We start from the raw sequence: 26,279 nt of genomic DNA, 5'->3' as shown, positions 1-26,279 counted from the left end.
TGGCCTTCTATCCATCCACCATCCATTATTCCCTTCATTGTTCATACATCATTCATCCATTTATACATCACTCCATCTATACATCGTTCCTCCATCTTTACTTTGTCTACACATCATTCCTCGGCCTGTCACTCTGTCTATACATCACTCTGTCTATACTTGACACTGTCTAAACATCACTCCATCTATATGTCACTCCATCTATACACTGCTCTGTCTATACATCACCCCATATATCACTGCTTATATGTCACTCCATCTATATGTCCATCTACAGTATATGTCGCTTTATCCATACGTCACCCCGTCTATATGTAAATCTGTCTATATGTCACTCTATACGTCACTCCGTCTATATATCATTGCCACTTCCCTCACTGGGTTAGGTGTGATGGAGCAGTACCAGCACCCACAGGCAGCTTGTGGATGCTGTGGTTCCCGCATCTCTCGGATGGAGCCCACATGACAGCATCCCCAGGAAACCATGCCAGTCCCACATCACGCCTGAATTCAGCTCCAATTCGTGGCGATAGGCCCGAGTCATTGGCGCTAGCCGATCGCCCGTGCCAGAGATGGCAGTAGTGGATCAGGCATAAGAACAGCTGGCCTGGGCCCCCTCTCTGGATCTGAATGGAAGGAGAAATGTTTCAGGACACTCTGCCACTGGGGGGCGATAGCGAGGCCCACTGATTAAACGCCATTCATGTCAAAAATGCTTCGGTGTCGCACTCGATTTGGTACAGGGACCTTTCTGATGTTCAGTTTTCATACGTCCTGGAAATGGCAGCCCACGAAACATTTGTGCTGATGCAAGCAAGAGGCCAATGCCAAAAGAGGGTGAAAGAGAGAAAAACAGATCACATGCTAGCTCTTGCAGTCAAAGCAATATATTCTTCACTAAATACAAATTGTGTTGCTACATGGTTATTGCAAGCAGGAAACTGGGTCCTGTATTCTGGTCTTGTGTAACAACACACATTATTATGCAGATACTCTAAGCATATTTCTTTATGTTTCAAATTATACTATTTCAGCTGCAGTGCTGACTTTTTCCATCCATTGTTACCCACAACAAAATGGATTGTGGTTATTACTATTAAAGACAGTGTTATTGTACAGTCAAAGGAAATGAACAACACACTTGGATACTGTGTTTGTAGTCTGTAACCAACCCAAACAGTCGTCTCATTTTTGTTTCAAATCTGTTAAAAACAAGTGTATCAAGCCTCTCTTAGCCTGCCCCTTTTTTTTATAGGCATCGTGTTTTGATTATTGGCAGGCCCATTTGGACGATTACAGGGCTTATTGTCCATTATAACCCACTGATCTGTTCATATCGTTATTCCCCCTCTGACTAAACCCTGGCTCAGCGCCAGCCCTTCTAAACCGTTGAGCTGGGGATTGATGTGGAAAAAGTCTGTTCGTTTTCTAATAATGGCGGTGCAGGTTTTCTGTGGAATTTTTTTTTCCTCACACAAAAGGGAAAGAGAAGTGTGTGTGGGGGGTGTTGTAGTAGGAATAGTGTGCGCCGTAATCACGGCCTGGTTTCACGTCCTCCCCTGTTTGTTTTCTTGTTGCTTTGCTCCACTTCCAGCCGGCCCGAGCCCCGCGAGCAGGGGTATGTGTGGTGGGGAGATAAGTGCCGGGCCAGCCCAGCCTCAGAACAATGCGCATGGCTCCCTAGTCTGACCTTTGAGGAAATGAATAGTTTTATTGTCTGTCCATTAACCGAGGCTGAAACAACAGTTAAGTTATTGATGTGACTTTCTCCCTCTCATGACATGAAAATAGCCCCCCAAAACAACCTGAAACTCAGTAGAGGGGCAAAAAAGGCTTTGTTAAAGTTACTGACATGGAAAATAATTTATCCGACTAAATTATTGTATTTCTGTTCGTTTCTTTTTTTCCCCTGCATTTTTTAAATGGGGGAAAATTCAATTAAATGTTAATGCTGTGGTGTCCAGTTGTATTAAGTAGCCCCACCACCTCCAGGCAACCATTGTGGAACTTTACATTTGAACCTGAGGGGGCTGGCTGTATTTGTCAGAAAGCTACAATGTGGCAAGCCCCATTCAGTCAGGATGACTAATCTGTTATTATCACCAGCCAATCACTTCGTGTCGGGCCACCCGTGGGGGTGGGAGTTGCGAAACCTGAGAAGCCTTCTCTCCTTAAATATTAAACGTCGTATAATTTGCTCACTCCATATCTCAAATCCTCGCACCCGTCCACTTTCTTCAGTGATAAAGCACTACTACATGCTGCCCCAGTTGTTGCACGTGCATGAAGCATTTAATTATTAACTAATTAAATGAATCTCTGCTCCTGCCGCATCTTAATATCTGAAAACGAGTGGGGTTGCGTTATTTTAAAGCAAGTTCATTAAACATGTAGTTATTGTTTTTTTTTTTTAAAGAGGAGGATGAATTGTAGTGAGGGGCTGCTGCGCCTACCCCAATCTGTGGCAGACGTCTGGTGGAGGGGCACACCCTTGCAAGGTGGAGGCCCAAGAAATGGTGTGAGTTCAAAGCGGTGACAAATGTCCTGCCGTGCCCACATCACCTAAAGCTCTCGGGCCGAAGCTGTCTAGCCTCGCTTGACACCCACCTGCCCGGGCTCTCCAGGACCGTCATGGCCAAAACTGGACTGGTCATCCAGATGACCTTTTGCCCTGTGTGAGCGCATGGGGCCAGCAGGTAGCAGCCCGCTCCCCATCGGTGACGGTGCCCTCGTTTGCTTTGTCCTGGCGTCTGACTCTGCGTGGGTAGATAAATGTATATCAATGTGGCATCTCACAAACATATGGTGGAGGACGCATGCCAGGCTAGTAAACTGCACACTTCAGACGATTCTTCCTCCGTCAGCCCCGTTCTCGTAGCTGGAACACAGGGGGAAGGCTTGGCGGTTGTATAATGTATCGACTTTGATCAAAATCCACGAGACTTTGCCACAGTGAGAAATCGACAGAACAGAATCGAGCAGAGGAAAAAAAGTTCATCTTGTTTGCTTTTCGCCGTTTTTATTTTCCTTGTACAGGAAACCTCGGCGGACCGTTCAAGATGCTTTAAAATGTCCAGGAATCCTTCAGTTTGCATGAGTTGTTTGTGACAGCGCATACAATTATTGACTATTTCTTCTTTGAGCAGTAGCTGAAAAGGCCTTGTCTATCAGTAACTGGATAAAGAAATCGACACAATGGTGCATTGATAGTGCACATCTTCTCCCCTCTTGGCATCTACTCCACTCCTTTGTGTCACATTCTGAATACATTTTAATTGGTTTCATCGAGTAATGCCATTCTGCTCTGCTCGTCTGTCAGCTGAGTGTAAATTGTAATCATTTCTCCCACTCATGTGCTAAAATAGAAGGCTGTCGCTGTTTAAAGCAGGGCTCACCAGAACATACACCGTCCTTCCCCCTGTACACCAAAGAAGCTTAACTTAATTGTTTTGATGCCGACGTCATTTGTGTTTGTGGCGTTGTGTTTGACACCTGCTTCCTGACTTAATGCATATTTAAATTGCTTATTAAATTGGGACCAAAATATATATTTGGTTTTGCGTCGTGAAATGGAGTGGAACTGTAGATAACTGAACAGCCTGCTAGATTTTTGTGTTTGGCCAGGGATTAGCTCTGAGATATTATCGGGGTTTAACACAATTCAGTTTGGGTCATGTATAGAGATTCATTACCGGAGCATTACCGGAAATTAAGTTGGCTTGACAAAGTCAACTTTCTTTTCTTATTATTATTCTTTTTTTATTGTTATTATTAAGTTGGCTTGACAAAGCCAATTCTCTGGTTTCAGATTTCTTCATCTTATTATTACTATTCTGATGCTAAAAAAAAACAGAATGGTATGTCGTCTACAGCTTAAACCACCACACTTTGCAAGAACCTCCGTCCTATACCTGAAAGATGTACTTGTGCTTTTCACAGAGATACACCACTTGCATACAACTTTTCTATGACTTCAACCAACCATTTTTACCCATAGATTTACACATGGCAAATTTTTAACCTTGTCCCATTTTGTCCTGTGTTGTATGTTATAACCACCAAAATTACTATATATAATAAATCTGGACATCCATTTATTTTTCTCCACTCATTCTTTATTCATCCTTCTTTCATCACTCCATCCTCCCATAGGAATCCATTGATTTAATAACTCCATCAGCTGTATAGATAGTACAAATCTGTAGTACGGAATCAACTGTATGTAAGCTACATATGGTCTTATATGGTTTTAAACAGTCCTTTTCATCCTTTTCCATCCCTTCATCCTTCCTTACGAAGCCACAGATTTTATAACTTCCTTAATGTTCAAGTTACAGTGATCCAACTTGGTGAAATTTCACAATAGCTAGCACTAAACTGCATTTCATATTGATTGACTCATCCATCTATCCATCTACCCTTTCTATTCTTTCATTTATCCCTCTGTCCTCCCATAGGAAACCATTGATTTTATAACTGTTTTTGCTGTGAAGAACTAAATTTGCTGTCCTTATTGAACTACTAGGCTCTACTGGGAACTACGATACTGATTATCAGTAAACATAGTTAACATAGTTTTCATGCTGTTATAACACAGTAGTTTTCATGCTGTTGTTCACAAACCTTCATTTCTAGCTAAAATTTTATACTCTGTTTAATGACCTAATTGGAATCAGTTACATTTAACCATTTGCAACTACTTATGAAAGGTTTATTTGTGTAACTGTTTTAGGGTGTTCAGTAGAAAATAACTAAGCAATATCACCTCTTAAAACCTGCAGTTACAAAGACAGAATGTATAAAGAATAGATACATTTTAAATATTTTTATCTCATTAGTTTCCCAAATTTTCAGGGGCTTTTAGAAAGGCTGCTATCAAAGATGTTTCACTTTAGCAGCTTTTAAACAATTCATAAGACTACGCACGAGACCTTCGTTCATACGTGATCAAAAATACATACGCATCCTGTGACCTGCATTTATTCCCTCTTCAGCACTACTCCTGTCGGCCTGCCGTGTGCTTACTGTGTAACACTGTAAATATGCTTACTGTGTTTCATGAAAAATACTTTTCTAAAAAACAAGTCATCTGTTTCATTAGGTATTTAGGAACCTAGTAATATGCATCTTTGAAGAGATTTAGTGAGCTTTGCTTTGAGTGTGAACGTCCAGAGCAGCAGTGCTCACAGTGTTATCATTCTCATTTGAAATTCCAGCTCAGTTACTGCTGTACCAGCGTAAATCAACATTTCATCTTAATTACAGGCCTTATCTGTGTAACTCAGAAGCCGTAGCAGTGTTTCATGGAAGCCTGAGTTAAATCTTCCTGCAGTAGTCTGAAAAGAAAGCTTGCTATACAGTAAACCGTGAGATGCAGAGTACACTCAGATAAAATAAGATTGCCCTGCGTTACAGTCACTTAACTTGCGTTGCTTTACATGTCTGAGTCATTCCCTATTTGGTGCATGCTGAACAATCCTAACCTTTACTGGAACGGTATCTGTGAGCGTGGCCTCATTTTATACAAGGATGCACATTAGATAGACAGACACATGACTAGAAATATTGCAGGTTTTTTCTTTAGGCTATGGAAGTATTTAAAATGACCTAAGTGTACTCTGCAAAGGTCTTAGGAACCCAAGGAAAATTGGAGCTGGCACTGTTTTATCGTGTTTCTATGTGTTTCTATAACCTGTTTCTAATACTGAAAACACAGGACTCGTATGGAAGGCGAGGCCAGCCAGCAAAATATCACCAAGCAACATAAATCATCAGGCAAGCGGGTTACATGGACACTGGGGGAAATATTCCGGAACTACTTCACTTGGGGATATTTGCATGCGGACAGGATACGGTTCAATAAAAAGCAGCGTTATGGAGGCTTTGGGAGGTACGGGGCTGCCTGACTCGCCGTAGACTGGAGGAGACTGCGAGGTCTTCCATTGCTGCTCCTGCATCATGCCAATTTACCAAGCAGGCGAGAGTGCTTGCCCCCTAAACGGAGCCCTGGAACAACAGACTCCTGCTGGATTTTTCACGGCCCGTTTTGAATTGAAGTCTCCTTTGGGTCCGTGGCAAATATGATATACTGGAGGAGTCCCCTACTACCAAGTGAAAGGAAAGCCTGTTGGAGGCATAATGGTGGCGAACAGAGGGAGACGTCTGAATAGGGCAACGACGTTCTCCACCTCTTAAGATAGCTCAAAAAGAATAAGGGCCCGGTGGAAGGGGAATTAGAGTCATTTAAATATGAAAGGCTTCATATATTTAAGTAATGTGAGACCGTGGCGGGCAATCGGGTACACAGGAATTCTGCACACATGGTTTGCTGACGGCCCCATACCTGGGAAATAAAGACAAACAGCTTGAGAGGCTGATGTCCCGCTGCTCGCCGTGTCCTAGCTTTGTATGGAGGTTACAGAGACAGAGGACTATTCACCAGGAGAGGCAGTGGCATTTTGGAGTAGTCTGTAAAGGGTAAAAGATAAACCTCCATGTAAATAGTAGTGCTGCCCATAGCCTTGCCTTGCTATATTTGCTTGAAACAAATATATCCGTCCTAGTTTGCAGGCTAAAATATTTCAGGGCTGGCGTCGTATTGTTGCGCTGCCCAGATTAACGCTGTTGTGGATAGCCTGTGATACCATGCTTTTTGGCATTTGGGCTGGTGAATTATTAAAGCAGTAGTATCCTGTTAATGACCCAGCAGGGGTGCAGAACGCAAGCTGTTTGCCAAACGAACAGTACGATGTTATTTGGTATAGGCTGCACTAATGTGTGCATGATAATGATCAAAATATACATTACACTGAGAAAGGAAACACTAAAGCCAAAGCATCTAACGTCTTGTGTTTCAGCATTCCACATACCAGCAAAACTCAGCCTGCCCCCCCACCCCTTGGTTCTCAGCACTGTAATAACTCAGTAATAACACACACCCATGTAGACATTTCGATTTACAGAACACAAACACACATAAAACACAGCAAGCACATTGATTCATGGGTTTATGACCAAAATGTAATTGTGTTAGCCATTATTGACGAGAAGTATTCCATTAAAACAGTTGCCTTGGCAATGACACACATTTTCCCTTCGCCACTGCGTTTCACGGTGTGCAGCACGTTAGTATCAATAATAACACGTGCCAATAATCTTCACATCAACAGCCGTCTGTTTTAATGGGCTACAGTAACCTGGACACCTAATAACCAGCTTCTGCCAGGAATATTCTATTCACAGTCTCTCTCTCTCTCTCTCTCTCTCTCTCTCTCTCTCTCTCTCTCTCTCTCTTTCTCACCTTTTCACTCACTCTCTCATGCTCAATTTGATATTTTGACCCGCATGTTTCAAAGAGACAGGTAGCTATTAAAGCTCATTTGTCAAGCCTGATTCATTCGACAGTGGCAATGTATTGGACAAGGGTTGGTTCGGAGGGCGGAGTCCTACTGGAATGCACCTCAGCTCCTCTGTTTGACTTTCTGGGAATCTACTAGGCCATTTAGAAACCCTTTGAAGCCTCTGCATGTACATTAGTGGCCGCCGTTCACTGGAAGTTGTTTCTCTTGCAGCTCAGTCACTGCACCCAGGCGTCTGAGGGGAGATGGCAGAGCCAATGCCGAACAATGTCTTAGCAAGCACTCAGGTTTCCCTCCGAGAAAATCAAAGGAGCTTTTGATGTCGCTGGAATCCAGCGTTATCCAGATATTTGTAATTGCTGGTGAGGAGGAAAAGTCTGTGGCTCAGGCAGACACATGGAGAGAGCTAACAGGCTGACAGGTGATGTGGAGATAGGCCTCCGTAAACTTCCTTAACAAGCTCGGGCAAGTACAAGAGCAAGTTGTGTGCAGGCATTGTCAGATGTTTATCTGGGTCATGTCGTCTTTCATATGCCATACATCATAATTACAATGTAATGTGCGCTAATACTTATACAAAAAAAGATGTCGTAATTGATGGGTGTCCACGCTTTGAGCTGCATTTAGTTTTTATTTGGTCCAGTTCTGTAAGCTGACATTCTTCCCCAGTGGGAAACATTAAGGTGAACGGTGTATATTTTCTGTCTCATAAAAACAACCAAAAACAAGAGCCAATTTCCCCATACCATCTGAGATTGATGTCACAGATCCTCGAGCCTCCCTCCTAAAATTTTATGGGACAAAATAACATGAATTATTAAAATCCAGAGGCGTTTTACCACATACATCCCCGTTTTATGTTTAATTGGCCCTCTTTGGCGGGGGCGCAGAGTGGAGAGGTGTTATGTAAATATATTCCCACAGAGGGCCATTTGACATTTTGTGGAGCACTTGAGCTGTAAACGAGGAGAACATTGCCATAGTTAAAGAGTGTGAGTCTCTTCCCGGGGATCTGATAAGACACGTGAGGCTTAGTCATGCAGATACGAAGGGTTGATTTTGTGACCAATCAGAGCCTCACTCCCCCCGGTCCCCTTCCCCAGCCTCGTGGCCCCACAGTTCCTGACAAGGGACTCTTGTCGCTGGTATTAAAGTAAAATTGCATAATGCAATTTCCAGTGCCCTCTAATGATAGTGCAGCCCTCACCAATTAAATAGCAAAGAGATAAGAATGCCTTTCTTTGGGAAAGGTTACATTTTATGAGCAGAATGAGTATGTGGCAGGGGAGGTCTGCTTCATCTTCTTCTCCTCTGGCCTCATCTCTGGCCCAGAGAGAAATCTAATCAGGAGATTGTTCACAGGATCCCAGGGTGATTAACATGGGCCAGGCTGGCCCAGAAAAAGCTGGACATTTTGAGACTGACTTCAGATGTGCTAACAGCAATTAAAGAGGAGTAGCAGAAGTGTGTGTGTGTGTGTGTGTGTGTGTGTGTGTGTGTGTGTGTGTGTGTGTGTGTGTGTGCGCGTGTGTGTGTGTGTGTGTGTGTGTGTGTGTGTGTGTGTGTGTGTGTGTGCGTGTGTGTGAGAGATAGAGAGAGAGAAAGAGAGACAGCTAGACAGAGATGTCAGAGTGAAAGAGAGATAGTCTCTCATGTCAAGGAGTAAATTAATTCTTTTATTCATTGATGTAGGCAATGGAGGTCTATGCTTGTTACAATGGGACAATGGAGGTCTATGCTTGTTACAATGGGACAATGGTTCTTGCTCTTTCAGTGGACACAATGTGAGAGTCACTGTACTATGTAGAACTGAAGAGACAAATATGCACTCAGTCAAAGATCTGGAATGTTGTCTTCTCGGGGAGGTCTTTATGTGTTTGTGTCTGTCAAGAGGAGTATAGGACAGAGGAAAGAGGCACAGAAGATTTCCAATTAATCCAGCCTAAGTCACTGTATCACGTCCCATTAAAGCAAAATAAAGGATAAGCAACAGAAGTGAAAGGGCTCTGATTTCCTGGTTGCGCTGTGCTCTTAAAGCACCCTAACCCTGCCTTTTATTTATTGTGGAGGGCGCACATGCATTTATAGCCATTTGGTCATTTGCTGGACAGAAATAAATGCGGCTGCGATAAAGTGGGCAGGGTAGCACAGCAGGGGGGTGTGGCATTTCAAATCCGCCGATGCGGTGTTTGTTTCGAAGCCTTTTCGGCTTAAACCAGAGCTCGTACCACCTCAGACCTGCTCTTATCACAGACGGGAGGTTTTCCATACTTCAAGCAGGCACATAAAGACATGCCCAGCTCCTTACAAATGGTATTTTGACCAGGAACATCACTGTAACTGATTTTTTAAAAGTATTATTTTCATAAGGCAAAACAAATCTAGTGTGACTATCAAATGTGAGCCAGACAGTTGGAGTGTCATTATGCACGGAAAGTATATAATTGAAGTAATTTAAATAATTATCATATCATATGTATATAAATATTAGTTTTATTACTCATCTCAGTGAACAACTATCGACTCACTCTTTTTAAAGTGAATGAGAACAGTTCATTTGATTGGATATTGCTGTGGTGCACCTAACCGCACCTGCTGAGTATGTATTCATGTATTAACCTGCTCTCTTTTTGTAATTACACTGCTTTGTGCTGGATTAATGCCTCTGCCGCCGGTCATGAAAATAGCAAACAACTCTTCTGCCATGCCCACACGTGTCTGCACCACGGCCTTAGTCCTTATTCCCGCACTTGTGCTGTGTGCATGAAGTTTGATATTTTTCTGTCACCGTTTCTGCAGTCAGGTGCCCAGGCACATTTTATCTCATGCAAACTGCTAAAAACAAATGATTGCACTAGCAAAACCCCAAATTTGTGGGCCAATCGATATCAGATTTGCAACCGTCAGATCACTTGCAGTCCTGCAGAGATTCAGTGTCGGGGCCTTTTCCTCACCCGTCTGTCCTGCCTCCTGCAGACAAGGCTGCCTCCGGACAGGCCGGCCTCCGGACAAGACAGCCTCCGGACAGGCCGGCCTCCGGACCAGACCTGTGACTGTAAGCTCTCTATTCATGTGTCTCCAGGGTTTTTTCTGTTCTGAATGACTCTGGAGTCATTCAGCACCACAGCATGGAGTTTGGCGGTGTTGCAACTGCATTTGTTTGATCTGTATAGACATTTGGGAGTGGGTTCTGTCAGCAGAGCCGTGGGTCTTCTGTTTTCGTTGTAGCCGAGGGGATGTCACGGTGGATGGAGGAAGACGGACAGGCACTTGCTTGGCTCTCTGATGGTGCGGGCTTGAATGGCGCGGCACTGTGCCTGAAGTCGTTCGTGCCATCACTCCTAACAGGGAGCTGTCATACTGAAGAAGTGGTTTTGGCTGCAGCTATATCTTATATCTATCTATCTCAGCTTTATTCTGGCTTAAGCAGGAGTCTGCCTGGTTTATTGTGTCAGAATCAGTAAGATTTGGGTTCCAGTTTCCAGTTTCTCCCACTCCAGGCAAGAGGTCTTTTGTCGAGTTAAGCAACATTCAGACCCCAGGAGCATGAGATGAGTGTCAGTAATGACCGTTTGCTCCCTTGAAACTCACACAGTATTGCACATAGATGCAAAGCAAGACCACTACTCCACCCATTAGAAGCACCATATGTCACCAAAGCAATAAGAGCAGCTCCTGTGCTTGTCAATAGGGCAGCAACGGAGATTCGACATCGCACGCGATTGACCGAACATTCCTGTCTAACTTCTCTCGCCACATGTGCTTGCAGGTGACGACGGGGAGGAGAAGAGGGTCCTGGTGCTGAGCTACCCACAGTACTGCCGGTACCGCTCCATCGTGGCCCGGCTGCGCGAGCGGCCAGCGGCGCTCCTGACGGACCACGTGGTGTTGGCGCTGGGGGGCATCGCCTCGCTCAGGGGCAGCACGCAGATCCTCTACTGCAGGGACACGTTCGAGCACCCCACGCTGCTGGAGAACGAGAGCGTCTGCGACGAGTTCGGTAAGCGCCAGCCACAGTGGACATGAGCTGGGATGAATGAGTGACAGAAGGCATGAAGAAGCGAATGACTGAATGAATTGTTGATAGCCGGATAAATGAATGAACCGACGAACCGACCCAACGACCTGTTATGCTTCAGCTCCAGAGCTGAAGACCCACTGGCGTTCCGTTGGCAGGGTGATGAGCTATGCCTCTAGCACAGGAACAGGAACAAACACCCGAGAGCATTTCTGATCACACCGCCCGTAATCGAAACAGACAGACACACTTGCTTTTAGTGGCTGGACCGTCGGCCCCGAACCAGAATGAGGGAGCGATGTTGGAGAGGTGTAAGCCAGGTCATTCTCCACAATGGAGCTTAGCGTGCAGCCCAACTGAGCGGGGGTGTTTTTTACACCCGGGGTCAGAGCCGGGGCGATGTAGTCTGTCAGCCACGTTCTACTGACCCCAGTCTCCTTACAGGGCTGCCTCGATGACGGAAGAGAAGACACCATCTGTCCTCTTGCTGGCTCAGTCGTCCGAGAGCTCGCCACAGTCGTGTAATTGCACACTGACGGCAGCGGCTTGGACGACCTGTCTTTGAAATTGAAATAGCCGCTGACACACCGAAGGGGGTTTTATTAGAGCTTGAAGTGGTGCTCGAGGAACTTTCACGTGACAGATTACAGGTGCACTCACTAACGGCTCGGTACTTTCCTTGTAAGCCACATGCTGGCTTGCTGCTGGTCACATGACTGCTGGACATGACCCATGCAAGACCTGTAGGAAATAGCTTTCAGAGTTTACTAGTCGAACAGTGTAACCACACTATGAAAATATAACCAAACCTCATGTTTTTTTTTCTTTTTTACAAACTTGACGAGGAAGAAGGAGCAGAGTGACTTCCAAGAAGCCACTTTAGAAATAACAGCAAGAGATAAGGTGATTAATAATGCTTTGCATCTCTAAACTTGGCAACCAAAATACAATGCTCTTTCATTGAAATACAAATGAGCAATTTTGCAAGACCTCTACATGACTAAATCCTTAACAATAACATGAATATTTCATCACAAACTGTGTGTTGTGTCTTTGACAGTGTACTGTACTTCATCCTCACTTGTTGGACTTCAGGCCATGTTCAGGCAGACTGCTCTTCCACTCGAGTTATTTTGCCAAAGGGTTAGCTCATGTGTGAGCAAGAATCCAGATCAAGCCACCCTCACCAGCCAAATTCTGAGGCGCTAGCTGCTTCGCGCACTAGAAAGCAACACTGTGGTTGTTTGCATAATAATTTGAGCAAGAACAGATTTGCATGAATGCCTCAAAATGTGCTTAATGGTTTATCTGTTCTATATAAAGGACACATGAGCTGGCTGTGAATAGCACGAGATGCCTTTAATTACTTGAAAATATCTAATCCGCCATCTTAATTCTGATATAAACAGCTTTTTTTCCACCCTTACTACGCACAGTGATTGTTCTGAAATCTGACAGCTTGTAGATAAGAGTTTCATACTTTGATTAAAATGCCTTTTCTTCCAGCTCAGGCTCTAGGCAGAGCTCAAACACACTGTAATAAGGACCATATAACAAGCTGTAATTTTATTTAACTTACAAGGGCGTGTTATTTATTAGGTACCGAACGCAGCCGTATGAAGTCATTGCTCATGTGAGGTTTCCCAAGCACTAGTCCACTCACAGAGGGGATAGATTTGATTTGGGCCGTTTTCGAAGCACATCAGAGACAGATGAGAAAGCCAGCGCGGAGGGAGGAGAGGGCCAGAGGAAAAAGGGAAAGCGGCGAACACGTTTTACGCCCCTCGAGATGGTCAGTTGGTGGAAAATCTTCCGTGTTTAGCCCGGCCATTAACTTTCTGAAGCGAATCACTGGGCTCCCAACTCCTTGGCACTGGAGCGGGGCGTCCGACAGTTTTGAGAGCGCTCCAAAAAATGGCAGAGGAGAAGCCAGAGCGGAGGGGGAACGTTTCAGGAGAACGTTTCAGGAGAACGTGGCAGGAGTAAGCAGAGCTCGCTCTCGTTTGCACATATTTTTAGTAAGTCGATTCTGGACATCCCCTGCCAATTGCAGTTTCATCTGCTCTGTGTTTTAATGGAAATATCCACAGGGTTTGCCTTGCCTGCCTGCTCCTTTGGCCACATGTCAATCTCTCCCTCTCTCTCTCGCAGACACACTCTCCTTCTCTCTTTCTCTCTGTCTCTACTTCTCCCTCTCTCTCCCTGAGGAAAACAAAGGGTGGTAAATTGACTAAAGTCTTATCCACACATGACTGGGTCCTAAGCCAGGTGGATGCAAGCTGGGTGCCCTGTTTAAAATTCCCAGTTAATCCTGTATTAGAAATGTAATTAGAATAAGTAGGAGTGTGTTCTAATGGAATCATAATGCATAATATTGTGTGTGAGATGTTAAAGGTTGCTGAAAGACCCCTGAAATCCCAATCATAAACCTTAACCTCAGCATGACCTAACCCTGACCTCACCTGGACCTAACCCTGACCTCAGCATAATCTAACTCTGACCACAGCAGACTAACACTGAGACTCAGCAATCCTGATCTCAGTAGGACCTAGCTCTGACCTCAGTGTGACCTAACCCTGACCTCTGCAGGACCTAACCCTGACCTCAGCAGAGCTACTACTTATAGCCTGGAGAGTCACTTCACATTCCTTATGCCCCCCCCCCCCCCCCCCCACCCCCCAGCCTTGCTCAAGGCCTCCAGTAATGAGCCCTCTACTCCCACCCCCCAATAAACAGGGATGATGTTTGCATGACTCCTACAAAGGCTTTGGGAAAGAGAGAGAGAGAGAGAGAGAGAGAGAGAGAGAGAGAGAGAGAGAGAGAGAGAGAGAGAGAGAGAGAGAGGAAGGGGGTCGAAATGCCTCTTTAGAAAGTGTGGTTAGTGGGGGGGGGGGGGGTTAGTTGAGAGTATTTGTACGTGGATGCTCTGTAATGGTCACACTGTTTTTCTACCCTCCTGATTCATTTCCTGTCTCTGAGGAGGTTTATTTTTAGGAAGTCGCTATTATTATGTAGGCATATGCTTAATGATTGCAGAGTGAAGCACAGCTCTACTGCATAATAACGGCATTATGGAGTGGAGAGGAGAAAATGGGTTACGCAGGGTTTTTTTCTGTCTTTTTTTCATGTCAGAGATAGAAGACATTAATGTTCTCTGTGTTCTCTGATTGTTCCCATTGTAAGGACACATGTTTTGTGGCGAGCATGATGTTCTCTCTCCCCTCTCTCTTTCTCTCTCTCTCTCTCTCTCTCTCTCTCTCTCTCTCTCTCTCTCAATGCCTCTTAAAGCTTTATCTTTGCGCTCAGGCCTTGGGACTGGTTAGCAAGTCAGGTTAAGGACACACGGAATGGAATGATTATGGCTATGAATAAAACCACTCTACTTAGCACGGTGGGATTTGTTGTTTTTTTTTTGTTTGTTTGCTTTGTTTTTGGGTTTTTCCCCCATCCTGCTTGTCGTACTGGCCCGTCAGCGCGGTGTGAGAAGAATGCGGCGTGTATGATTACCCCTTTGATTGGTGCAGAGCGATGAGGAGGGAAATTAATGATAGCCTGTTGTCTAGTGGAGTGGGGGGTGATTCACAAAGGGGCCCATTGTGGTTTAACTTCAAGGGGCCTCTCCTATCACGGCTATTGTTCAGGAGTGTTCATAATTTTGCGCTAAGTAAATACAACGCCGGGGCCGATGGCGTGGTCCGCGGCTGTGGAACTGCAAAAGCCGAGCGGCAGATGAGCGTTTCCGACGTTTACCGCATATGCTGTAATAAAAATGGGTCATTTATTTTCCTCCCGTGAAGGAAAAAAAATGGTGTGTGTGTGTGCGCGCCTCCGTGCCCAGATCTCTGCAGCTGCATCCATACGGCCAGGAGTGCATCTCTGGAGATCCGTGGACATTTAGAAGAGACGGTGGAGTGATACTATGATTTGAGAATTTGAGAGAGTTTGTGTGCGTGTGTGTGAGTGCATTAATATTAATATTTCGGCTGCGTTGTCAGGACTGCACATTGCTCTGTAAAGGAGCACATCAGGCAGAGCGGTGCGAGGAAGGCCTGGGAGGAAGTGGGCACTGGCTTCTTCTGTGAACATGTGGCTCACCGAACATTTGAATAATTAGATGCAGGGAAAAGATTTATCATCCTGGCCATGTGCGGAAGAGACTGTTTGAATATTGAGAAACATTGTGCATACCCCACTGCTCCGTGCCCATGCTGTTGGGGGGGCAACAAGGGCCGGGCAGGTTACCTATTACCCAGTTCCTTTAGCAATCAGAGCCGGTCCTCAGGCTTTCTGCTTAAATAAACAAAGCTTGCTCTCGAATCTGATTCAGCATTAAGACTTTCCAGAGAATTTGATGCACTTCTCTCGCTCTCTCTCTCTCTCTCTCTCTTTCTCTTTCTCTCTCACTCTCTCATTCTTCCTACTCTCTCACTCCCTCTCTCTCTCTCTCTCTCTCTCTCTCTCTCTCTCTCGGTTCCTATTTATAGTGACAATATCTCTTTTACCACATAAGATATGAAATTCGTAGTCATTTTCTAATGTTCTTTGGAAATGAAAGTCTAGCATTTTGTTTGCTGTTTGCGTCCCACCAAAAAGAGTCTTTTCACTACAGTGGGAAAAATCTCCTAAATTCCACAAGAGACCTCACTCTCTCTCCCTTGCTCCCTCCGTATATGTGTCTCTCTAGGTCTCCCCGTTCCTATGTCTCACTTGTGCTAGCCTGTATTTGGCTGTGCTAGATTTAATGCAGGTTATTAATGCCATCCAGATGTTGGAGTCAGATCTATTTCAGCACTGCATGTTGAACACTTGAACAAGCTGAGGCACTCTGCTCCATCTACACTAATCCCCTTCTACACTCCAGAAGGATCGCACCAGCACTTAGGTAAACACTATGTAAAATGATGACTGTTTTCTGTGTGCAAACCATACGATTAACGCTGACAACAGCCTATACCGTGATCGTTTGCATTAAACAGGAAAAAAGACTTTTGCTACAACGGGCTGTTATTTGTCCTGGGCCCAGTGTTTCTCTGTCTCTCCCTGCATCTTTATGGGCTGCTTTGGTTTGACGTGTGTTCTCAAATGCTGTTTTCTACATTAGGCTTGATGATTCAGGTCTTTTTTTCCCACTCATTTCACAATCTGGATTGAATTACTAAAGGCCATGCATTTTTTAATAGCCCATATGCCTGATCCATGTGTCATATTAAGGATTGGAGGCCAAAGGCTGACTCTTTCTCCATCCATTTCTGTTTTTCCCCCTCCATACTCTCTGCCTGTTTGAAATAAAAATACCTTTTAGAGTCTGAAAACATTTTGGCCCTGGGTGAGATTTGCATAATTGTCCAGAGAAGTACAATATTCCTCCGAATTTGGTAATGAATAACATGAAAGCCAGTCGGATGCACATGATTGCAGGATCAGCGTGCAGAGCGGAGCTTTGAGAATAAGGGCTTGTTGCTAACCCACTGGCAGGAGGTGAGGTGGGGGTGGCTTTGGGGGGTGGGGGTGGTTTTGGAGGGAGGGGGGGGTTCCATGTGCTTTGTAGTGCTTTTTTTTACTGCTGCGACTTTGTTGGTCAGTTTTATCAGTGTGAGAATGCTACAGAGTGCCAGGCTGAGAGTCGTCGTGACGGCCAGATTGTCTGGTGGCTGTTTGCTCCACGCCATCCTCGCCTTGGTAGCTCCTCTATCTGCTGCAGTTCACAGGGTCACGGCCCACGTCCTCAGGACTCCTTGAATCCGTATTGTCGCCTCATGTAGTCGAAATCTGGAAATCTGGTGAAGCTATATGGGGAGATGACCTTTGACCCAGTCCCTCGTCCATGTCATGACCTCTGGCCGATTTATATGGCTTTTTCCACACCAGGATTTGGATATTGGTCAGATCGCTTGACTCCTGCTTTGGTGCCTGTTTGCTTCCCCTTGGGCCTGCTATGCATTCATGAATGGCATAGAAAATTTGGCCAGGCAGCCTTCCCATATGGGTGACTCTTGCAGGGGAGGGGGGTGGGGTGTGTGTTTGGTGGGGGGTGGGGGGGGGGTGCTCCTCCAGAACTTTCCAGCAAGTGTTTGTAATGCATCATGTTAAATTAAAACCAAATTGCCATTATTTGCCCCTAATGTTGCTCAGGGCCTGCGAGCCTTTGCGTTCTGACAGCTGTGAGTGGTACGAAGTGCTTTATTGAAGTGCTGAGAGCCCCTGAACACACACCCCCGCACATTCACGTGCACACGCATGCTTGCATGCATGCATTCACTTAAACAGCCACCTCCAATTCCTTTTTTATCTTTAAGCCATTGCTCGGAATGACATCATCACCGCAAGCCCACGATTGTCTGTCAAGTGAGCAGCAGAGCATAGAACAGCCTCCTGTGGCCAAACGCATACAAACAAACGGAACAGTGCATGAGAGAGACTAACTGACAAGCATCCAGCGTGAGCCATTCGATTTTTCTGTGAAAGACTTCAACAACACCATTTCGTTTTTGTTTAATGTCCCTGGCAGACGGATTCAGGTTTGCCCTGTTGGAAAGGATTATCTGTTAGGCTTTGACATTTGAGGTTGCACTGATATTTTTAGTATCGCTCCGCAGTGATTTGGACTAATTACACTACTGGCTCCATTTCTTTATGAAAGCTCATTCTTGGCAATAAGCCCTTAGGAGAAGTGCGAGGACTCAACGTTTCTCCCTTCAAACGCAACTCCAGTTTCTGGCTTTTTCCTTCCCTTCCCTTTGCAAAAGGAGCTGTGGTGTTATTAAGCAACTGCATAAACGTAACCATTGCATTGATCTGGAAGGCTATGCAGCAAAAGAAAATATTAAGGTTGGTTTTAAGCTCGCATATCCCCAGTAGACTACTTACAAGCTAAATAAATTATTCATACTAAAAATCTTCCTTTCAGTGCTGCCTCTGTTTAGTTTATTTATTGTTACCACACTGATACAGCAAATGTCTGATATATACAGAGAAATTAGAGCTCTAATGTCACTTAAAGACTTCTGCAGGTTAATTCCTGTTTCACGGCTTTTGTGTCCACCGTGATTCACGGCCTCATTGACGTTCTCGGCGCGTCTAGCCATAAACACTTAATGAGACTGTGGTGGTGGATGTGAACGAAATGCACAACAAACTCTCTGATAATCCCTTTTAAAGCAAACAGAGTTTCAAGGACTCGTTATGAGTTGCGAGACCATCGGGAAAACATTACTTTCTCGTTACTGTTCTGCTCAGTTGCTGTTTTCGTTATGTGTTCTCTCTCTCTCTCTCTCTCTCTCTCTCTCTCTCTCTCTCTATCTCTCTCTCTCTATCTCTCTCTCTCTCCTAAAGGCTTTTACTGAAGGAATGCAGGGGGTTGGTCAGAAACTTGGCCCCCAGTAAAAGCTTTTTGCTTGCGCATAATAGTCAGGCGGATGGTGATAGATGGTGTCACGTTTAAAGATGTTATTATGCGGGCCTGCCACAGGCCATGTGAAGTCATTTGAAATTGTAATTTGATATTTTGGATAACGTAGGCTTTTTTTTCACATTGCATGACCATATTTGATCGCATCAGTTCTCTAAACAGTAAAACCCAATACAGCTGACACCCCTCCCCCACGCCTTCCTCTCTCAGTCTCTCAATATTTTTTCATTTATGGCCTAATTTTTTTTCCTTATTATGTTTGGTCCGCAGTTATTATAGGTCATTCGTGTTAAGCACAACATATAACTATGGATTCAAGTAGAGTTAACTGTAAATTTTGCATATTGTGAATGCCAATTTTCTGAATGTTTACGTTCAGCGTGTTTACCAAAGTATTTATCTCTTTAGAGCCACTCCGTGAAATTGCAACAAAAGTGAAAGTGGGTATCACAGGCAACGCTTTTTAATTTGCAGCCATGAGAACAGCGGATCCTCATTTTGATTTCAATTGTACCCTATTCATTTTCCCTCAGGAGAAAATTGCAGCTCAAATCCCCTTTGCATGGTCTAATACCTATGTTTAATATATATATATATATATATATATATATATATATATATATATATATATATATATATATATATATATATATATATATATGTGTGTGTATGTGTGTGTGTGTGTGTGTGTGTGTGTGTGTGTGTGTGTGTGTGTGTGTGTGTGTGTGTGTGTGTGTGTGAGGTGTGTGTTTCTATAGGTTTGTGTGTGTGAGTACATGAGTATGTATGCACTTTCTAAATGTGTTCTTCTTGTTTAGACTCGTACATTATGTAATGTTAGTGAATGTCACACAGTGTGGCGCTCTGTTTAGAGTCTCAGTCTTTTTTGACATCAAATTAAACCCTTAAAAGGCTTTTCTCCCTGTCCAAACAATGGCCAATGAAGGCTGCAGCTCATGGCTAAGCTCTTCAAAGAGGAACTTCTAAAGCATGTGCTTGTCACTCAGATGGGCTTGTCACTATTTATAGTGTTGGGCTCCGATGAATCATTTTTCTCCATTGCCTGTTTTCTCAGATTTATATTGTGTTATTATCATAGGAACTGGTACAGTCTCATTTTAGCTGCTGTTCTGCTGTATCTAGAGCAAAACAAAAGCATAGCCAATTACCAACTGTCACCAAAAGAACTAATTGGGAGTTAATGTGATTGTCTTAGCTGGTTTATCAGTAATCGGGAGATGCAAATTGCCTTGAGTGGCAATCACTTTCTCGTCTATTTGCATGTGTGCATTTATTTAATTCATTATTTGTATGTAGACTAAGTTTCTGAACTGCGTCCCCCACTCCGTTGAGGGCTCTCTAGTGGTTGTCTGTGCTCTGTCGGAGGGGTCACAGGGTGGAAGGCAGATTAAAGGCTGGGGGCCCTGAAGGCTCCAGGATGCAGCCTGGGTTAGTGGGCACACGATGAGATCGCAATTCAGGTCCCCTCTTGTGCTCCTTCTGACTGCGATGTGTCTTAATGAGGAGTGGGGACACTCGACCCCCTTCTCTCTGAGTCTCTCACTCGCTCTTTCTCTCTGTGTCTCTCACACACACTCACACACACACACACACACACACACACACACACACACACACACACACACTCTTGATCAGCCATGCATGGCAAAGAACAGAGAGGCATTAGTGTTCCCAACTATACTCAACCATTGTTTTACTCAAGAGGCATCTTTAAAGTCTTATTCCAGTGGGATGCTTTTGATTTTACTCTCTATCAAGGCTTAAAGTTTTGCAGTATTTTCAGATCAACCTGTATTCACTTGGTACATGAATCAACTTGGCTACTAAAGAACTGTACATTGTAGAAGCAGCAGGCAGTATGGAGACATTGGAGGGCTGTTTACGTATGATGGATGCTACAGCAACATTTGACTTTGGCTGGGCATTCCTGGCATTAGATGGGGCTTAGGTTACTCACCTCACATATGGTTCAAACATATAGGAACAAGCCCAGTTTGAACAAGCCCTTCAAGTTTATATATATATCAAGTCACGGGAGCAGTAGAATAAAAAACTATATATATATATATATATATATATATATATATATATATATATATATATATATATATATATATATATATATATATATATATATATATATATATAACTTAAAGGGCTTGTTCAATATATATATATATAGTTTTTTATTCTACTGCTCCCGTGACTTGCTGTAGTAAGGCCATTTTTCTGACACACACACACAGTTCTGTTGTTTGTGTATACCAATTATGTATCCAGTGTGCCCATGGTCCCTGTCTCAGGAAGTACTGCAGACTCCCTACAGATTCTCCCACAGTATGGCTCCTTCAATATACTTTTTTTTGCCACAGAAGCCTTCTGTCTGTCTCTTTTTATGTGTGTGAATGTGTGCGTTGGTTTCAGTGATGGAAAATAATTTCTTTATTTAATTTTTTAAATTTCTTCATCATGTCCTTTTATAAGAATTTTCTCTTACAGTCAGAGCCGACACTATGCCCCTGTTCTGTTCATCTCGTATCACTGCAGCCGGAGACAAACACGTATACACATCCTTTTAAAGACATTCCTCCAGTTAGCATTTATCCCTTTTAGCTGCCATTCCTCACAGTACTGTGACTCTAACATTGTGTACGCTGTGATAGAGCCAGAACCATTGTTCCTTTGCAACAAGCGTAGCCTTCTATTGTCTCATAAATCAATGACTAAAAAAGAATTCATTTACGCCTTGCCAAAATCTCTCTCTCTCTCTCTCTCTCTCTCTCTCTCTCTCTCTCTCTCTTTCTCTCCTTCTTTCAGTCTCCCTCTCTCATTTGACTTTCCTATTATTGCTCCAAATATAGAAGCCATTTTAGAGGAGAGGATCGTCGTCATTTTCCTCTAGAATGTGCTGCACATTTGCTAATAATGTCAACATTACAAATGGCCAGTAATCTGCGTTATTGTTGTGACAGGCATTGCATTGTGTCGACTGACGTGTCTCTCCAAAAGGTAATTAAATTTGTGTTGACAAGAGTTCTGATGTGGACATGTGAGCGGGCCGCAATACGGTGGCGTTGTGAGGAGCTCCATCACCGTCCTGGGTGACATCCTCCAGCTCTCGAACTAAATGAGGTGTGATGGAGCAGGGCCACTCTGTTCCCTGGCCACACACCCCCTTGCCCTAGCCCCGCCCCAAGTGCCACACCCCCAGCCACTCCCGCCAGATACAGGCACTGCCGTTACACCCACCGCTCTTGTGCGCCCTTCCAGGCTTTAGGCTGCATACACACTCCTCTCTGTGTACCATGACATATCAGTAACCCAGGGGACGCATTCAGCCCGTGTTGTATTTCACTGTAATTAACTGTCATTATGTCGAGTGGTTTGGGCTGCTCGGGAAATTAAAAAAGGGGGTCTTCCATTCCAAATAAGAGGGTAATAAGCCTCCAATTTGGTCTCCGAGCCAATTGTGTTTAATTTTTATTGTATAGGTTTGATATTTATTAGAACACTAACCATCAGAGGCGCTGGATTGACTTTCGGGAGAGCTCTAATTTGAGATTTGCACAGCGCAGGGCCATTCATGCGGAAATAATAGACGACCATTTTGAAGAGCGGTATAGTCGCGGTCTTAATAGCCCTGCCGCTTCAGTTAAACAATTAGTTGGTGCATTGTGCCTCCCCAGCCGTTGTGAGCAGAAGAACCAGAGTACAATCATACATCATTCCGTGGATGCGAGCGTGAAGGCACCGTCTGCCATTTCAACAAGGTCGTTTCAAAAGCATGTACAGAATAATGACAACACACGAAGCTCTCGTTGAAGAAAAAAAGAGGTAAAGAAGCCAGTGGTCTAAATGAGATGGTGCTGATCTGAGAGATTAGCATTTGAGCTTCGAGTTGGATACTCTTCCTGGCTCTTTGGGTGTTTTTTTTTCCACAAGTGACCTTTTTTCCGGCCCTTGCACTTTTTTCCGGCCCTTAGAGAAGACAAGGTGAAGCGGCATTGGGACATCGCACAGCAGAGTGTAACAATGAGGACAGCACCACTAAATGAGTCCAGGATCTCAGAACAGCACTCCGAAGACCTCTGTGTACAAAGACCCGGTGGGGGGGACGAGGGGGCGGGGTGTCCTCCAACAGCAGCGTAGAGAAAAGAGCGAAAATGAAATCAGTCGTCAGCACCAGCAGTTACAATCTCACATGGCTGGAATGTTGGTATGCCTTTACCACTCCCACCCCCTCACTGATGCCCTCAGGATAATTTCATTTTGAGACAGTGGCGTTGTGCTACTTCATTATTTTGACATGTAGTGATTAAACACTCCTGGAGTGGTTGCAGCTTTCACGGCTCTTGTGACAAACTATTATTTTACAGCTCTCCACACTTTAGTCATTTTAAAGGTCAGCTCTGAGACCTCATGACACATTCTCTTTGCCCGGCTCCTGCAGGGTTCCGCTAGAATAAACTTTACAGAGGCGGCAAGATGGTTTATTACTGGCCAACTAACTACATTACTCTTCATGTGCTGAATACCAATGCTCTCTTTCTCTCCCTCTCTCCCTCATTCCCTCCCTTTCTGCCACCCTCTCCCTCTCTCTCTCTCTCACTCAGTTTACTGTCATCCGGTGGCTTATCAATTGAATGTTTCCTCTGCTGAATTCCTGCTAACAGTTATATACTGGGTCACACTGAGAGCCAGTAGAGCATATTCAGTCCAGTGCAGTGTAGTGCTGTGTTGCATTCTTACACATACTCATGAAATTACAGGAACAGCCCATGGCCTCCTGCTCATTTAAGAAGAGGCCCTTCACTACAACCCTGTTGAGCTGAGCTTTTTAAATATTCAGAATTTAAATACAGATACTGCCTGTTCAGTTTCCGTCTTGAAGTTAAGGTGTAGTGTAGCATAATGTGCCTTTTTGATGTATTGCTTTAATATTGGTGAGGTTACTACCCACTGAGATTCCATCTGTTTTGTTGTGAGGACCTTTTTTTTCTACTGGAATGAATGAGCAGAAAGTGAAACAATCGTTCTTTGAGTTGTTTAATTACCTCTTCCTGGAGAGGCTTATGTAGCTCTGGCATGTAAGTGGAACATGAGCACAGAAATTCAAATGGTCCTTTTTAAGCGCTGCCCTTATTTCGCTCAAGCTCAAGTGCTTACAGGGATACCTGACATTGACTGTAATTGTTCTTCATAGACTCTAATTAATTCCCCTATAAACAAAGTAATATCTTAAACGGGAAGTCATGCGTTGACCCAATATCTTGCCTTCCGTTTTTTTCCAGCCTCATTAGAATGTTTTATTTATATTTATGCAAACACACATGGAATTATGCAAATATACCCTGTCAGCCAATGGAGCGGATCCATTCCTGGGCAGACGCTTTGCCTATAAGACAAATGGAGGCTGTCAGCACCGGTGAGACTGTCATCCTGCCAGGCCCTCCTGGTCCACAGGGGCACAGCAGGTTAACTGCTGACCCATCGCACCAGCGGGAGAGCGGAACTCGCTGATTCAGATTTTGACAGTGATATGCAAATGAACCGTCTTGTGAGTGGTGGAGAAGATAGAGAGGGGAGAGTGGAGGGAGGAGCTAGGGAGTTATGAATTGTTCAGGTCATGGGGAGGGGAGGGGTGGGACCCTGGCGCTAGGAGCTGCTCCCTTGTTATCAGATGTCCCTGCAGACCCGATCTACAATGACATTAGTGGGCATGGATCCATATGTGTGGGGGCCCAGTGAGCCTGCATCTCCTTGTAGAGGAACTGGGGCAGGATTTGTATCCATGGTTCCCTAGTTAAACCCAGTGCTATGCTATGATTGTACAAAAGAGTGCATGTGAACCCTTGACTTAAAAAGACGGTCTATACGGGAAGCTTTCAAGTGCCATCCCAGAATCCTCTTGCTCGTTAAAAAGAGCGCTAATGCCATTTCAAAAATGTCACAAGTCAGCGGGAACAAAACGACGACCTTGAATGACGTGGCAGGACCAGAAAGCAACGTTTGTCGCTGCCTGCAGATCCGTGTCGTGAAGAAGCAGAGACATTTCATAGAAAAACGGGACCACAGACTTTCTTCTGCGGGGACCAGGAGCTTGAAGAGATAGAAACAAATGCCTATAAATGATCACACACTTACCATGTGTTTCATATCTGCAGCATTATCCTGCATTGGTCCCATTTCCTCTCCATCGCTGATTCCTAAGCAAGACTGTAATGTCTAAGTCTGTAATATTCCATTACTCTGTGGGAGCTGCAAGATCAGATCCGTCCCATCCAGCCTCTTCAAACAGCTCACCTATAGCGGGGCGCCCACTTCAAAGTTCTATTAAGTTTATGGTAAATATACATGCACTGCCGGTAGCCTGGTTGTCATGGGGATCTTGTGGATCAGGGTCTGCAGTCAGCTACATAATTATGATTAGTGCCTGGCCTACAGCCAGCCAATCAAAAATCACGCATGCAGATGAGAGGAGGCTCCTCCTCTTTTGGGGCCTTTCTCCCTCCCACTTCCTGTGCATTTCAAGGCCCTAATAGGTTTAAAGAGTGGCGCTACTGTGTCATGCAAGCAGTGACATTTGCAGGTGGATTGTGTGTGAGTGTGTGTGAATGCGAGATGCGTTTATGTGTGGATGCGGGAGCATGCCCCTTCATGCGGGGACATCAACCTCACACGGGGACATCTTGCCTGCGTTGTAACCAAAGTCATTAGTGACTGAGGCAAAAGGGCCCATGGTTTGGCCTCCTTTTGTGTTGACTTTGACAAAGAGCACGTGCTGGGCCATGTAATTATATTCATCGCAAATCAAAGTTTGAGAGGCAGGAAGAAGATCTTTCATATGCTGCTCTATCTCCCTGGTAATCGTAGCCACTGTGGAATTCACATTATGTCAGCAGGAGTGAACAAACAGCTGTAGTAACATTGGGTCTCTCTCTCTATCTCTCTCTCTCTCTCTTTCTTTCACACACACACACACACACACACACACACATACACACATACACTTCCTCTCTCAGTCCCTGTTTTACCCTCCCTCCCTCTCTTTCTCCCTGCCACTCTTTTGAGAGTGACAACCTAAATTGGGTGCATGTAAAGAGAATAGTTAATGGCTTGAGGGACTTTCTTGTAGTTAAAGCCAAAAAATATCTCCTCTTTTGTGGAGAAAGGCGGCCTTTCGAGCAGCCTGCGTGGTCACTCGTACATTTATAGCCTCATTTGTGCTCTAGCTATTTCTGTCATGCTAACCAAAGTACTTATTACTGAAACCTTAAGCGCCCTAATCTCAATAAACATCCTATCGTGTTAGGATCCCTTGTCTCTCTGTTATCATCTCTCATCAGCTCTCCAGAAACCCATGCAAACAAAATAACACCCTCAATTACACTGCTGAAAAGTTTACTTCAGATTGGCCCATGTACAGCATCAGAGATGCAATATGGTGGTGTGTGTTTACGTGGGTGTTTGTGGC

At 44.5% G+C, this 26,279-nt stretch overlaps 1 protein-coding gene across 1 annotated transcript in view; it reads left to right on the top strand.

Moving 5' to 3' along the window:
• Positions 1 to 26,279, top strand: part of arid5b (AT-rich interaction domain 5B) — a 70,428-nt gene that overhangs the window by 11,586 nt on the left and 32,563 nt on the right. Inside the window, exon 4 of the mRNA XM_077000591.1 lies at positions 11,128 to 11,358. Within this exon, the coding sequence (XP_076856706.1) occupies positions 11,128 to 11,358 (231 nt within the window). The remainder of the gene's footprint in view (positions 1 to 11,127; positions 11,359 to 26,279) is intronic.

Source organism: Brachyhypopomus gauderio, chromosome 3 (genome assembly GCF_052324685.1).
Source record: "Brachyhypopomus gauderio isolate BG-103 chromosome 3, BGAUD_0.2, whole genome shotgun sequence".
Lineage (NCBI taxonomy): Eukaryota > Metazoa > Chordata > Actinopteri > Gymnotiformes > Hypopomidae > Brachyhypopomus > Brachyhypopomus gauderio.
This window is presented reverse-complemented; position numbering and strand designations above follow the sequence as displayed.